The sequence below is a fragment of the Gorilla gorilla genome, chromosome 10 (assembly GCF_029281585.2).
Source record: "Gorilla gorilla gorilla isolate KB3781 chromosome 10, NHGRI_mGorGor1-v2.1_pri, whole genome shotgun sequence".
NCBI lineage: Eukaryota > Metazoa > Chordata > Mammalia > Primates > Hominidae > Gorilla > Gorilla gorilla.
The window spans coordinates 119,184,802-119,200,538 of record NC_073234.2 but is presented as its reverse complement, the minus strand read 5'-3'; the positions used below and the strand labels follow the sequence as shown (position 1 = coordinate 119,200,538).

The 15,737-nt window shown below is 47.5% G+C and overlaps 2 protein-coding genes across 4 annotated transcripts in view; one reads left to right on the top strand and one right to left on the bottom strand.

Annotated features, from left to right (window-relative positions):
* Positions 1 to 15,737, top strand: part of NT5DC3 (5'-nucleotidase domain containing 3) — a 77,770-nt gene that overhangs the window by 60,071 nt on the left and 1,962 nt on the right. The window contains exons 14-15 of one of the 3 annotated variants that reach the window (XR_010129405.1): positions 8,725 to 11,246; positions 14,397 to 14,571. Coding sequence is in view for 2 of the 3 variants with exons in the window: in XM_055357856.2 (XP_055213831.1) it covers positions 1,971 to 2,223 (253 nt within the window). In the remaining variant the exon portion in view is untranslated. Of the gene's footprint in view, positions 1 to 1,970; positions 7,747 to 8,724; positions 11,417 to 14,396; positions 14,572 to 15,737 lie in introns of those variants that run through there. The other 2 variants (XM_063694260.1, XM_055357856.2) reach the window with 2 other exon arrangements.
* The window catches only part of STAB2 (stabilin 2), a 178,496-nt gene continuing 177,345 nt past the window's right edge, over positions 14,587 to 15,737 (bottom strand). The window contains exon 69 of the mRNA XM_055357855.2: positions 14,587 to 15,020. Coding sequence (XP_055213830.1) covers positions 14,970 to 15,020 — 51 coding nt within the window. The 3' untranslated portion in view covers positions 14,587 to 14,969. The remainder of the gene's footprint in view (positions 15,021 to 15,737) is intronic.

The following is a 15,737-nucleotide window of genomic DNA, read 5'->3' as shown; positions in this document are numbered from 1 at the left end:
TTCCATCTCATTCCTCCTCCCTGCCTGCCTGACCTTCCCATCTGGGCAGCTGGTGGCCCAGTTGTTAATAATGCTGGCAGCACCATGTGGCTACTGGGCAGCACTGGATTTGGGCTCTGAACCCACAATGAATCCTTAGGGCTCCTATGACCCTGGTGCTTATTTGTAACCACAGCTATTTCAAGAATGTGCAGTCAGTAAGCAGGATGTTAACTGATAAAGAAGGCCTGCCCGCCATGAGAAAAGTTTGGTGGGTGTCTGTCTTAAGGGAAGCCATACTGACAATCATGCTTCCCTAGGAGGATGCTTTATACCATTTGCATGAACTTTTCTGACTTTGTGCATGGCTTTCTTCAGCTGCTGGGTATAGCCGTCTCTGAGCTTTGGAAACAGTGGTTACTGTGGGATTCTGGCCTCTCAGCAGTGGGCAGCCTGACTCCAGGGTTCATGTGGTGGTGTGCGTGGGTGGGTGGATGGGGCGTGGAGAGGGGGCAGTGAGTCCATTCCTCAGATTCTGCAGAAGCCAAAGCTGTATTGCATTTAGTTTGTCCTCCTCCCTCTCAGAGTGTTGGCTGTCTGAGTCTTATTCTAACTGCTACCAACTAACTAGTGGCTTTTGTCACACAGCTGTGTAAATGATTATATTTTTTGCTGTGTTTGTAAATGACTTATTAGCAGTCAAATAGAATTCATTCATTTTGATGGAATACTCTGTGTGTAGGGTCCCAGCCATCAGAGAGAGTGCACATCCTGTGTTTGTATGATAGGGATGTTGATATAGACATACATGCACGTAAGGATGACTGCAGGGGGTTATGGGGCTTGGATGGGGTGAACAGCCTCACTTCCGAGGAGGCTGCGAGGCATTGAAGTAAGTAATGGTTGGGGGAGATTTACATCACATAAAACAATCCTTAATTCCTCCATCTGAGCACTTGAGAGTTTACAACATGCTTTTATTTTGCTTACCTTACTCAGTTCTCACAATAACCTTGTAAAACGGGGTCTTGATCCTTCGGTAAGGGAAGTGGAGCCTCCTGAGAGCATTCCGTATTCCTCTGTGTACCATCGGGAGCAGCTGTTGCATCCTGTGTTTAGGTTTGGGAGATGGGGCGTGTGTATTTAGAGAAGCTTGCAAAAGAATCTGGAGCCTTGAGACAGTTAAGGGGGAAATGTGACCAGAGTCGTTTTGATGGATGGATAGGCAGGCTGTTTTCTTTTCTTTTCTTTTTCTTTTTTTTTTTTTGAGATATTGTCTCATTCTGTCACCCAGGCTGGAGTGCAGTGGCACAGTCACAGCTCACTGCAGCCTCAACCACCCAGGCTCAAGCGATTCTCCGACTTTAGCCTCCTGAGTAGCTGGAACTACAGACTTATGCCACCATGCCTGGTCAAATTTTTTGCATTTTTGTAGAGACAAGGTCTCACTATGTTGCCCATGCTGGTGGGCCAGGGCGCAAGTGATCCACCTGCCATGCCCAGGCCAGACTGTTTTTTTTGTTTGTTTGTTTTTGTTTTTGTGAGACGGAGTTTCGCTCTGTTGCCCAGGCTGGAGTGCAGTGGCATGATTTCTGCTTACTGCACCCTCTGCCTCCCTGGTTCAAGTGATTCTTGTGCCTCAGCCTCCTGTGTAGCTGGGATTACAGGTGTGCGCCACCACCCCTGGCCAATTTTTGTATTTTTAATAGAGACAGGGTTTCACCATGTTGGCCAGGCTGGTCTCGAACTCCTGGCCTCAAGTGATCTGCCTGCCTTGGCCTCCCCAAGTGCTGGGATTACAGATGTGAGCCACCACACCTGGCTCTAGGCTGTTTTCCTAATTAATATTTGGGGCTGCTCTAGGCTAACATTTTTCTCAAATGAGTCCTATTTTTTTTTTTTTTTTAAAGAAGTGATTTTGATTTCAGTAGTTTAAAAACAAGGCTTTTTGAATCATTCTCTGTTGCTTTGCTTTTTTATTGCCTCTTCAGAGAAATGACTAAGAGTTTCTTCAACGCCCAGTTTGGAAGCCTGTTCCGCACAGACCAGAACCCAACCTACTTCCTGAGGCGCCTGTCGCGCTTCGCTGACATCTACATGGCGTCTCTGAGCTGCCTCCTGAACTATGACGTCAGCCACACTTTCTACCCCCGGAGGACTCCACTGCAGCACGAACTGCCCGCCTGGTCAGAAAGGCCCCCCACCTTCGGAACCCCTCTCCTGCAGGAGGCCCAGGCCAAGTAGCCAAGGGCAAAAACTAGAAACTGTAACTGCCCCTGATTGGGCAGGCATGATGGGGTTGACTTCATGTGGGTCTGAGTGTTGCTTTTGGAAAAGATACAGATAAGCCTTTTGATATTTATTTTGTACCTTACGGAGAATAATTCTCCCAATGTTTAAGACAGGAGCTAGCAGCCCACCCCTCCAGCCTTTCCCTCCATGCAGGGCTGAAAGGCAAGCTTCACATTGGAACTCTGATTTCGCCTTTTTGTTTACTGAGGTCCTGGAACATCAGGTTTCCTGGGATAGGTGAGACCACTTGATGCCATGTCTGTATTCTAGCAGGTCAAGCTTGAAACGGTTCTTGACTCCTCCATGGAACATTTCCTGAACATTTACGGGCTATGCATTGGGAACTGCAGGGGCACAGTGATGGGCAAAGATTAGCTGCTTCCAGAGGGCTGATTTCGTGGGCTCCACAATGGCAAAATGCTGCTGTGAGTGGCAGAGAGGTTCCCCAGGTGATGGCCATTTCCCAAATCATTTGGTACTAAGGCTTTGACATTCTGGCACATCGCATCAAATAGAACACAGCCTCCCTGGAAGGACTTAAGTGAGAAAGAACAAGAGAAGCTGCAACTCCTGGACCCTTTTGTCCTCAGTGTGTGGTTCCTGCATCCTTCCCCAGCATGGAGGAGGGCAGGAGAGAGGAGATGAGAGCTCTGGTCAAAACCTTCCAGCTAGTGGAACAGCCTTTTTGTAGAGCCTTCTGCAAGAAACGAGTGGGTTTGAAGAACCAAAACATTTGTAGTAGGTCTCCCAGGAGCTTGTTAAACCTGGAAACACCACCTGAGTTGGTTTCATCTGCTCATTGGAAGAAAGAAAATGAACCAGGAAAAAGCATCTTTGTCATGAAATGCTATGCCATGCCACCCACCCAGTTGAATTGGAATCCTGTTAAAACATGAGATTTACCAGAAACAGTCCTTGTCTAGATGGAAACAAACAAGATCCTGGCTTCTCTCTAATGAGTTATCAACTGAGAGGTGCTTGGATTGGCCAGGGGAGGAGGAAGATGGCCACCACAACTTAGCCACGTCCAGCCTTCTCTTAGATTTCACTCCTGTGGTGTTTGTGTGACTATTTGGGAGTTTGTGTAGTTTGTTTGTTTTTGTTTTGTTTTGTTTTGTTTTAGATGTCTAAGATGGGAAAGGGCGAAGGACATTGAAGCTAAGGAATAGATATGACCTGGCTAACCAAGCTTTTCTCATTTCTTTCTGTTTTGTTTTGTTGAGATGGAGTTTTGCTCTTATTGCCCAGGCTGGAGTGCAGTGGCACAATCTCAGCTCACTGCAACCTCTGCCTCCCGGGTTCAAGCGATTCTCCTGCCTCAGCCTCCCAAGTAGCTGGGATTACAGGCATGCACTACCACGCCCGGCTAATTTTGTATTTCTAGTAGAGATGGGGTTTCTCCATGTTGGTCAGGCTGGTCTCGAACTCCCGACCTCAGATGATCTGCCCGCCTTGGCCTCCCAAAGTGCTGGGATTACAGGCGTGAGCCACCGCACCTGGCCTGCTTTTTTCATTTCTTTCTAGGGGCAATGCAAGCGGCATGTATTCCTTTTGTTGGAGGGAAGAATCCTTAATTGCACCTGCATTTGTAGTATCCTTCAACGTAAAGTGCATATTTACTGCACTCTCTGAGTGCTATGGGAATGTCTGCTGTTATTAGTTATGGTGCTGCTAATACTGTTTTAATTGCATATGCTATATAAATACTTCTGTTCAGATTAGCCTAATCTAGTATTGCTAAAACTCATTTTAAGCTTTTGCGGTAACTTGTATATATTCTTAAATCTAAAGGATGGCAGGAACATGAGGGGAGCTTGTGGAGAGTGCTTGCTTATTCAACATTTTTATTGTGATAAATGTATGTAACCATCTATTGATGAAATGCAAGTCTGGCATTCCATGGGCTCCTTTCCAGATGGCAGAAACTTAATGAGTTATATAGCATCCTTTGTAATGCTGCTTGTTTTAGTTGGAATGTACTTGTGATATTTGGCTGTATTTAACTATAATGGTGAAGGTGACCCTTTAGATCCAATAAGGCTTCTCCCCATCTTTTCTTCTACATTTTGTTATGAACACAGTAAGGCACAGTAGTATGTTCTGTTTTTGGAACAGGGTAGGCATTTTGTTTATTGTTTGCTTGCTTCTAGGTGTTTTCGCCATCAGGGTGTATTGGAGGCTGACACTTAATGGGTGTGTGTTGCTCCCAGAACTGCTCGGTGTCGGGGTTCTAAAAGAATGCGCTGGTGTTCTTGGCTTCAAATTTCTGCTTTGGAGAAACAGATTCAGGAAGTAGGTGTTGCTTAAAAATAATTCTTGGTTTTTATCTAATCAGATATTCATTGGTTACCTACCAGGTGCCAGTTATAGGGTGTTTTGTTTACTCAAGAATGAAGTAGAACTATTTTTAAAACCTGTTTCCGTGAGTGTTTACGTTAGGTGACCTAAGCTTTGAAGGAGAAAAATATTTTCGGGGTATGAATAATGAGTTTTGTAATCAATTCCCAGTTAGAAGAATTTCAGTCTCTGGGCCATTGAGCTTGGCAGTGTTGAGATCTCCCATGTGACAGAAGCCTGGCATCTGGGCCACCAAGGCTCACTGACTGTGTACCTTGCAGACTGTAGACCCATGTCGTGGCGGTAACGGGGCCGAACACAGTCGTTCCCATGTGAACGATGGAGGCACATCCCACTTTATTATTAATCCTTGTCTATACTCAGTCAGGACAGATTTTAACTTGTCGCTGTCATGACTTTTTTTTTTTTTTTTTGAGGCAAGGTCTCGCTCTGTTGCCCATTCTGGAGTGCAGTGGTGTGATCTCGGCTCACTGCAACCTCTTGCCTCCCAGGTTCAAGCAATTTTCGTGCCTCAGCCTCCCGAGTAGCTGGGACTACTGGTACATGCCACCAGGCCTGGCCAATTTTTGTAGTTTTAATAGAGATGGGGTTTCACCATGTTGGCCAGGCTGGTCTCAAACTCCTAGCCTCAAGTGTTCTGCCCACCTCAGCCTTCCAAAGTGCTGGGATTCTGGGTGTGAGCCACTGTCATGCCTGGCCTCGTCATGACTCTTTTTTTTTGTTTTTTTTTTTTTTTGAGATGGAGTTTTGCTCTTTTTGCCCAGGCCGGAGTGCAATGGCACGATCTTGGCTCACTCCAACCTCCGCCTCCTGGGTTCAAGTGATTCTCCTGCCTCAGCCTCCCGAGTAGCTGGGATTACAGGTGCCCACCACCACACCCAGCTAATTTTTTTGTATTTTTAGTAGAGACGGGGTTTCACCATGTTGGCCAGGCTGGTCTCGAACTCCTGACCTTGGGTAATCCACCTGCCTTGGCCTCCCAAGGTGCTGGGATTACAGGCGTGAGCCACCGTGCCCAGCCTATCATGACTCAACTGGGATCTGGCACACTGCACTGGGTGTTTTGTTCTCTGATGTGCACATTGATGAATACATATTGGTACAAGGGAAACGAATCTGTTTTCAGCCATTTAAAAAATTGTGTTGTAAAGCAAACAAAAATAGTTTGAACATTTAAAAATTACTTTTTAATATTGTTTGACTGATTTTCTAAGAATTATGTGAACAATGATGAGTCCAGGGCAGCAGCCATCACAAATATGACAGTCCAGCAAGGCCCATGGAGGTCCCTTTGGAAGGGACTTGCACAGCTGATTTTCTTTTTCCAGTGTTGTTTTTACGGGTGAAACATGGCTTTTGAAATACTTTAGTTGTTTGGCTTAGAGCTCCCACTTTCCCCCTAACATAGTGCCTCTCTGTTTTTTTAAAACATTTTACCCTTCGGCACTATTTTCTGCTATTCACATTAATATCATGTAACATAAACCACTTGCTACTGATTTGGGCGTATTACAGACTACAATTACTAGTTGCTTTGAATGCATTGGCACTCTTAATTATTGCAAAGGAGAATTGAAAAGTAGTCTTGTGGTCCTAGTTAATTTAGCTTTGGGCAAACTAAGTGGCTTTTCTTCTGTCCTCTTCTCAAAAGGCCTTTTAAGCAGCAGAGACTGGGCTAAATACTGGAACTGAATTCCACTTTTCTGCCTGCTCATTTGCTGCCAAAGACCACTTGGGGCTCCTTGTCTAGAATGCTCTAAGACTAAATTTGGCCAGACACAGGGTTCCTTGATTGCTCTGTTCAACTAATAGAGAACCTACGTTTTGCCTTCTTAATATCGACTTTCTTTTGTACCAGGTTTTTCTTTCTTTCTTTTTTGCCTTAGGAGCTTAGCTCAGAGTTCAGCTAACCTTTGACACTACTAGTGTCATTTAGTAACAGTAACCTTTGACACTACTAGTGTCATTTAGGAGCTTAGCTCAAAGTTCAGCTAACCTTTGACACTGCTAGTGCGTTCAGGAAAGGGTAGGGAATGAAGTACCCTTAATGCAGGGTCAGCAAACTTTTCCTGTAAAAGGCCAGATAGGAAGTATTTTTGGCTTTTTGGGCTGTTTGCTTTTGCTACTACTACTGTGGGAATGACCATGGTCATGGCTGTGTTCCAGCACAACTTGATTTACCAAGACAAGCTGTGGGCTGGATTTGGCCCTCAGGCTGTGGCTTGCTAGCCCCTGCTCTAATGGATTGTGTTGGTGGCAATGGCAAGATTCCCTTGCTGAGAACATGCAGATGAATAACGTTATAGCTGGGATGCAGAGAGGAGAAAGTTCTGTAGGTAATAAGTGCACTGTATTCCCTCTGAGCTACTTCCTGGGCATAGTTACATGTATGGCCAGTGTGTGTACTTGAGCCATCAGGCTCAGACACTTGTTGAATATACCTCTCATCGCATTAGTTTGTAATTGTGCTAGTGCTGGGTGCTGAGCTCAGCTGCCCGGATGACCTTTCCAGACTGAAGGACATACTCCCCTAACAGCTGGGAGTGCTGCTGGCTGGCCATTTACTTCCAGCCCTTATGGGGAGTTTCCCCTGCTGAAGAGCCCTGCCTGCCCCAGATCATACCCCCTTCCTGCCTGTAACCCTTACCGGCTCCATATGGGGTACAAAGGGCTGGCCTCCTCACCCCAACTTGGGAAACCCTCTGGGGCCATCCGAGCTCCAGAGCCCCTTGTGGGGTCAGTGAGACCTCATTGTGGCCACATTGCGGCCCAATGCCTCTCCCTGACAAGCCTGTACCCAGCCGGCTCAGCCCACAGCACTGTCCTATGAACCTTCCTGCACGCCATTCTCCACCTCAGTATCTGCTTTCGGGGAACCCAACCTGCGACAGTGCTTCTGTGCGTTTTCAGTCCTGCAGGTTTGAGCTCTGACTTTGGAGACTTTTCCAATTATCTCGTGGAATGACAGATTGTGCCTGTATGATATCAGGCACAATTAATGCAAATTAGGCAGACCTATTTATTCTAGATGTGAATTTGCTATTTATTTTAAATGTTGATTTTATGTGTTATGTGACTCTGAACTTATTGCCAAATAAAAGTTTGAATTGTATCGTCTGGCTTATTGTCAGTCACCTATTTTGTGTGCTTAAGTCTGCCATGTTAAATTCTGATGAATCCACAGTATTGTTTTCTAAAAAGGCATTTTTTTCCAGGACTTGAGGTTATTTCTACAAAAATAGATAGAGGAGATCTTGGATTAAAAAAAGAAATTCTAAGGGACTTCAAAAAGTTTATCCCTGAGAGAAGGGATAACCTTTTTTGGGGAAAGCCCAAAGGTTTCTTCTCACTACGCCCATCTCCCCCCACCCACAGCAAGCACACCCACTTGTTCTCAGAGCTTGAAGACTGTCATTCCTCCCGTGGATATCTTTTTTTTCCTCCCTTCGATCACCTGCCTTTGTGTACCTGTGATGGTGGGTATTGGTGGACTCACTAGCAAATCTGCCCCATATTGATTTTTTGGGGGCGATTTTCTGGAAACTTGGCATGTCATCTAAGAGGAAGTGACAGCCTGCTCCTCTGCCTGAAATATGGGCCGCTTCTCTTTCCTGGAGTTGTGAACGAGCTTATAAGACACTTGGGGCTTCCAGAACTTTGGGCTTGGCTCAGCAGAAATCCCGATGATGTGGAATGCAGTTATCTGGGCAGTGAAGGCAGCAGAGAGGAGAGGCTGAGCTCAGCTCAACCCAGCCTTTCCCTCCGTCTCCAGTGGTGATTCCCAACCTTGGCCAGCAGTGCCCCCTGGGGACAATTTGGAGATGTGGGGAGAGGTGGGTTGCAGGGTGCTTGGGTTTTGCAGTGATGGGGAGGGGATGTCTAGTATTTTGAGGGCAGGGACCAGGCATGTTAGACCCCCTGCATTGTAAGGGAGAGCCCAGTACACCGAAGCATGGTCCCCTGTCTACACATACATCTACGTGATACAATTCATGTAGGTGGAAACATGTTTATAATTTTCTAAGCCTAGAAACTCTTTTATAGGTAACCACAAAAAATTTTTGTGACATAATTTTAACATACTGAATTTTCCAGGAATGCAGCTATATGTAAGCCAAAGGAAGATTTTGACTTCATCTTATTCAGAGCTTTATAAGGAATTGTTCGTCATTTCAGAAGAGCACATCCTCCACAGGAGGCCACTCCTGGTATTTGAGTCGTGAATCACACCCGTGTCAGTCTGCATTTCTACTGGTCATTTCCATGAAGATTATATAGACGCACGTATGTAAGACTGTACTTACTGTCTCAGTCCATTCATGCTGCTGTAACAAAATACCATATGCCGATTTAGCTTATAAACAACAGAAATTTACTTCTCACTGCCCAGGAGGCTGGCAAGTCCAAGATCAAGGTGCCGGCAGATTTGGTGTCTGGTGAGGCCTGTTTCCTGGTTCACAGATGGTGACTTCTACATGGTAGATAGGTTGAGGGAGCTCTCCGAGGCCTCTATTATAAGGGCACTAATCCCTTTCAGGATGCCCCTCCCCCTTAATCACCTCCCAAAGGCTTACAGGCTCACTTACCACCCTCCTAGTGTTATCACCTTGGGGGTAAAGATTTCAACACAGGAATTTTGGGGGTCACAAACATTCAGACCATAGCACTTAACCTTTATTTTAAAATGTCAGCCAGGTGCAGTGGCTCATGCCTGTAATCCTAGCACTTAGGGAGGCCAAGGTGGGAGGATTGCTTGAGCTCAGGAATTTGAGACCAGCCTGGGTCACATAGTGAAACCCCATCTCTACAAAAAATAAACCACATTAGTTGGGTTTGGTGATGGGTGCCTGTAGCAGCAGCTACTTGGGAGGCTGAGGCTGGAGGATCACTTGAGCCCAGAAGGTTGAGGCTTCAGTGAGCCATGATTGAGCTACTGCAATCCAGTCTGGGTGACAGAGTGAGACCCTGTCTCAAAAAAAAAAAAAGTCAATTATTTAAAAACTCATTAGTCAAATATTTTCTAATCTCCAAATTTGTTTTAAGCAATTATAATTGTCTTCATTGTGTCTTCTATTGGAATTGTAGCTGAGATTTTACCAAGTATGTATTTTATTGTAAGTTTCTTTGTCTTTCTGTTATAGAACATTATATATACATTTCTAATTCTTCACTCATTTTTTAATGACAGGTTTACATATATAGCTTTAAAAGGCAAATCTAAGCATACTTCCTTAAAGATGCATTATAAACTGTTTTCTTTCAGTGAATGGAAGTGTAGAATGTTACACTGATTAAAAAAAATCATGTGTGAGGATAGGCCATGTTTTCTATGAATTACTTTTCATGTCGCCAAGGAGCAGGTGCTCTGGGTCAAGAACTGCAGATTTAGAGAAACTGCCTCGTGGCTGCACATCCATGCAGGCCCCTCCAGGAAGTCCTGCCGAGAGGCTGAGCCTGCCTGCACCTAATCCTTCGCATTACTTTTCCCCTCAGCAAAAATATCAGGTATGGGAAGTTGAGGCAAATTGTCATCCCTGGTCACTCCTCTCAAATGCCTTTTCTTCTGAGGTAATTCTAGCAGTTAATAAGCTAACACATTTGTCATTAAAAATGTTTCAGAATTTCTTTGTAGGTAGTTGGGTGAGGTGATCTTTTCCTCCCTGCTCGTAAGACAAGAAGAGATGTTGGGTAGAGGCTCAGTCCATATCCCTTTCTGAATAGCTATGCCTCTGGCATTAGTGGCAGTCAGCTGGGGTGGCCAACAGCTGTAGCCTCCCACCCTGCATCCTGGGTCCACCAGCTGGGCAGTAACAAGGAGCCTGGACCATGAGAGGGGCAGTTGTCTGCATGGGTCCCACTGACCCGGCACTCCTCCAAGCTCCATTTGCCGAGGGCCTGCTATGTGCCCTGCGCTGTTCTGGAACTGGACATAGCAAAGACCCTGCTCCATGCAGGGCACGTGTGTTGGGGACGGAGTTTTCCGCTGGTGTTTGCCTCAGGGCTCAGGAGTGGGGAACCGAGTTGTCAAGAGGTGGGAAGGGGAAATAATTCAACACTAGTGCACTGCACCCCATGCTGAGGGCCTGCTGGGGATTGGCTCATATTACCTCATGTGACAGGCCACAGTGCAAAATAATTTGTGCCTCAGGAGTTTCAGGAACACTAACAAGGGCACACAGTTATTGTGAGAAGTTGGTTGGGTGGGCCTGAGTAGGCTAAGCCCATCTGGGTGATCCCGCATCCCCTTTGCCTGTGTCAGTGGAATGTGGCATCTTCAGACTCTAGGGCAAGTTTGTGTGTGTGTGTTGGGGGGAAGGGCATTTCTAGGAAAGAAAGTTCCTCACTGTTCTGAGCCAGCTCCTATGAGAGGCTCTCTCCTGAATGTAACACTCTGTGGAACTGACAAGGCCACTTTATCCCCTTGAGGAAATCTGCTGTAGGTGCACTCAGAGGGCAGCGTGGGAAGACACTGGGTCTTCGATGATGTCTTTGAGGCTCTGAGTGGAATCAACCCTGAGGCTGCCCTCCTCTGGGTCTTCCAGTAACAGCTAACAGTAAACCTGCCGTGCTGTCTAAGCTAATGTGGAGTTGTGTTTTCGGGTCCTCAGTCTGCTACGGTAAGGCCTGCATACAATTGATACTTCATCCTCAACAAACTTGTGATGTTGAAGTTTTTCCCTTAACTATTAAGTAAGGGAGCCTACAGTTGAACCTGTTTCTTCTGGTTGTAAATCTCAGGTGTTTCTACAGAAGGTATTCTCTCTCTTTCCCTCTCTCTCTCTCCCTCCCTCTCTCACTCTGTCTCCCTCTCTCTCCCTCTTCCTCCCCCTCTCCCTCTCCTTCTCCCTCCCCCTGTCCCTCCCTCTCCCTCCCCCTGTCCCTCCCTCTCCCTCCCCCTGTCCCTCTCCCTCCCCCTGTCCCTCTCCCTCCCCCTGTCCCTCTCCCTCCCCCTGTCCCTCTCCCTCCCCCTGTCCCTCTCCCTCCCCCTGTCCCTCTCCCTCCCCCTGTCCCTCTCCCTCCCACCCCCTGTTCCTCTCCCTCCCTCTCCCTCCCTCTCCCTCTCCCTCCCTCTCCCTCCCTCCCTCCCTCCCTCTCTCCCTCCCTCCCTCCCTCCCTCTCTCCCTCCCTCCCTCTCTCTCTCCCTCCCTCCCTCTCTCTCTCCCTCCCTCCCTCTCTCTCTCCCCCTCCCTCCCTCTCTCCCTCCCTCCCTCTCTCCCTCCCTCTCTCTCTCTCTCCCTCTCTCTCTCTCTCCCTCCCTCTCTCTCTCCCCCTCCCTCCCTCTCTCTCTCCCCCTCCCTCCCTCTCTCTCTCCCCCTCCCTCCCTCTCTCTCTCCAACAAAGATATTAAGGACCTAACAGCAATGTACACATTCTTCTCATCACCACATGCCACATATTCTAAAATTTACCAAATAATTAGATATAAAACAATCTTCACCAACTGTAAAAGAACAAAAATCATACTAAACAAACTCTTGGAGCACAGCGCAATAAAAATAGAAGTCAAAACTATGAAAATTGCTCAAAACCATGCGATTACATGGAAATCTCTCTCTCTCCCTCCCCCCCTCTCCCCCCCCTCCCTCCCTCTCTCTCCCTCTCCCACCCTCTCCCTCCCTGTCCCTCTCCCACCCTCTCCCTCCCTGTCCCTCTCCCACCCTCTCCCTCCCTGTCCCTCTTCCTGTCCCTCTCCCTGTCCTTCCCTTTTCCTCTCCCTCCCTCTCCCTCCTTGTCTCCCTCTCCCTCCCTCTCCCTCCTTGTCTCCCTCTCCCTCCCTCACCCTGTCCCTCTCCCTCCCCCTCCCTCTCCCTCTCCCCCTCCCTCTCCCTCTCTCTCCCCCTCCCCCTCCCTCTCCCTCTCTCCCCCTCCCCCTCCCTCTCTCTCCCCCTCCCCCTCCCTCTCTCTCCCCCTCCCCCTCCCTCCCCCTCCCTCTCTCTCCCTCCCCCTCCCTCCCTCTCCCTCCCTCTCTCCCTCCCCCTCCCACTCCCTACTCCCTCCCCCTCCCTCTCCCTCCCCCTCTTTCCCTCTCCCTCCCCCTTTCCCTCTCCCTCCCCCTCTTTCCCTCTCCCTCCCCCCTTTCCCTCTCCCTCCCCCTTTCCCTCTCCCTCCCCCTCTTTCCCTCTCCCTCCCCCTCTCCCTCCGCCTCCCTCTCTCTCCCTCTCCCTCCCTCTCCCATCTCTCCATCTTTCCCTCCCCCTCCCTACCCCAAGTTTGTATGAAACCCTGCTTGTGATAACACAATTTTTTCAAACTTTCTTTTTTTGGATGGAGTCTTACTCTGTCACCCAGGGTGGAGTGCAGTGGCAGGATCTTGGCTCACTGCAACCTCCGCCTCTCAGGTTCAAGCGATTCTCCTGCCTCAGCCTCCTGAGTAGCTGGAACTACAGGTGTGCACCACCATGCCCAGCTAATTTTTGTAGTTTTAGTAGAGACAGGGTTTCACCATGTCGGCCAGGCTGGTCTTGAACTCCTGCTCTCAGGTGATTCACCTGCCTGGGCCTCCCAGAGTGCTGGGATTATAGGCATGAGCCACTGCACCTGGCCATTTTCAAACTTTTTAATGGGCTGTAGTAGCCCAAGTGTTATTTTTTTTTTTTTTTTGAGAGGGAGTCTTGCTCTGTTGCCCAGGCTGGAGTGCAGTGGTGTGATCTCAGCTCACTGCAACCTCTGCCTCCTGGGTTCAAGCTATTCTCTTGCCTCAGCCTCGTGAGTAGCTGGAATTACAGGTGCGTGCTACCACGCCCAGCTATTATTATTTTTTTGTATTTTTCGTAGAGACGGGGTTTCAGCATGTTAGTCAGGCTGGTCTCGAACTCCTGACCTCGTGATCCGTCCACCTCAGCCTCCCAAAGTGCTGGGATTATAGGCGTGAGCCACCACGCCCAACCTCAAGTGCTAATTTTAACTGTGCCTAACACCTGGCTAATACCCAGGCCAAGGTTTCCCTTTGCCTTCTGAAGGAAGGGGTCTCGGTGCAAATCACTCTTGCAGTGTGTCCAAATGGGAGGGGCATCTTCAACATTCTTTGGCAGGTTAATTGTATTTAAAAGACCCCAAAGCCAGCTCACCTGTAATATTTGGAAAGATGATGTATTATTTAGTAATCATGTCTTCTTTGAGATATAACTAACAACATACCATGAAATTCACTGTTTTAAAGTGTACAGTTTCGTGTTTCTTAGTATATTCATAAGGTGGTACGACCGTCACTGCTATCGAATTCCTCATCATCCAAAAAAGAAACCCCATACCCATTAGCAGTCACTCCTCATTCCCCTGGCAATCAACCTACTTTCTGTCTCTATCATCAATTTGCCTATTTTAGACATTTCATATAAATGGAATCATATGATATGTGGTCCTTTGTGACTGGCTTCTTAATGTTTTCAAGGTTCATCTGAACTATTGCATGTATCAGTACTTCATTTTTTAGGGCTAAATATTTTATTGTTTGGAATACCACAGCTTCATTTATTTTTCAGCTGATGGGCATTCGAGTTGTTTCCATTTTTTTGGCTTTTATGAATAATGCTACTGTGAAGATGCATATAGAGGTTTTTGTACGGACATATCTTGATTTCTGTCTCTTGGATATATACCTAGGGGTGGCATTTTTGGGTCATATGGTAACTCTGTGTTTAACTTATTTTTTTGCCAAACTGTTTTCTACAGTGGCTGTACTATTTTGGATTCCCACCAGCAATGTATGAGGGTTCCATTTTCTCCACATACTTTCCAATACGTGTTACTGTTTTGATTGATTCTAGCCATCCTCATGGGTGTGAAGTGGCATCTCATTATGATTATCATGTCGTCTTAAAGAAGCAAACACAACCAAATTCAGAAGAATTTATAAGGCTGGTGTCTGACTGAAAAGGCCCCAGGAAGTGGATTTTGCCTTCAGAGTTCAACTCCTCCTCTGGCGCAGTCCCAAAACACTAGGTTTGTTCTGTTGACTTTGTTTCTGTTCCATAAACCTTTATTGTGCACAGTTCCTGTGTCAGGCACTGGGCTAGGGGCTGGGATACAAAGATGGAGGCTTACAATCTAACAGGGAAGAAAGAACACAGTTACCCATCATGTAGGGCAGAATGGAGCAGGTGCCAGCTGAAGAGTACAAAGGAAGAAGAGCCAAAGGGTCAGAGGAGGAAGCTGTACTGGGTGGGCACAGCAACACATCTCTCATCCACAGAAACAACCCCCAGATCAGCCAGAGAGATGAGGTATGGCTTCTGAGTGCTTAAAGGACTTTACATTCCCCAAAGGCAACTGGTGCTGAGAATTCACAGTTGATGGCCCAGATGGCAGTGAGTGATGGCTGACATCTCCCGTCCAGGCCCTCACAGTGTCCCCAAGGGGTCATTGCCCTCAAGCTGCCGTTCTTCAGAGTCCTGGAAAAGAGAGGCTTGTAAGGGGGCAGGGCATTCTGTGTGTTGAGTCCTAGTTGAATCTTTCTGGTGGCCACTGGTCTGAGGCATGACTCTCCCTGAGCGCTGTGAACACGTATGTGCTGGGCGTGTTCGTTTGTGCTGCTGCCTTGTGTTGGGAGGCAGGATGGGCTGGGGGTAGGGCCACCTGTTTTAGTCTCTCCTGCTTGAAGCTGGGTGGCCCAAGACAAATCATCCCAACTCGGCTGCAGTTTCTTCATCTACAAAGGGTCATAATATACCTCACAGGGAGGTAGGAGGATTAAATTAGAGCCTACATTTAGCAAGGTATAAGCACCTCACACAAGGTGACTAATAATATTATAAAAACTCCTTTCAGTTTGAAAATTCATCTTGAACCAGTGGTGGCTCTTGAGTGCCTGAGAGAGTGTAATAGAAACCCCGCTCAACCAGGCATGGTGGCTCGCGCCTGTAATCCCAGCACTTCGGGAGGCTGAGGCAGGCGGATCACTTGAGCTCAGGAGTTTGAGACCAGCCTGAGCAACACAGTGAAACCTTATCTCTACAAAAAATACAAAAATTAGGTGGCACATGCCTGTAGGCCCAGCTACTCGGGAGGCTGAGGTGGGAGGATCACCTGAGGCTTGCAGTGAGCCCTGATGGTGCCGCTGCACTCCAGCCTGCGTGACACACCAGGACCCTGCCTAAAAAAGGCCACAC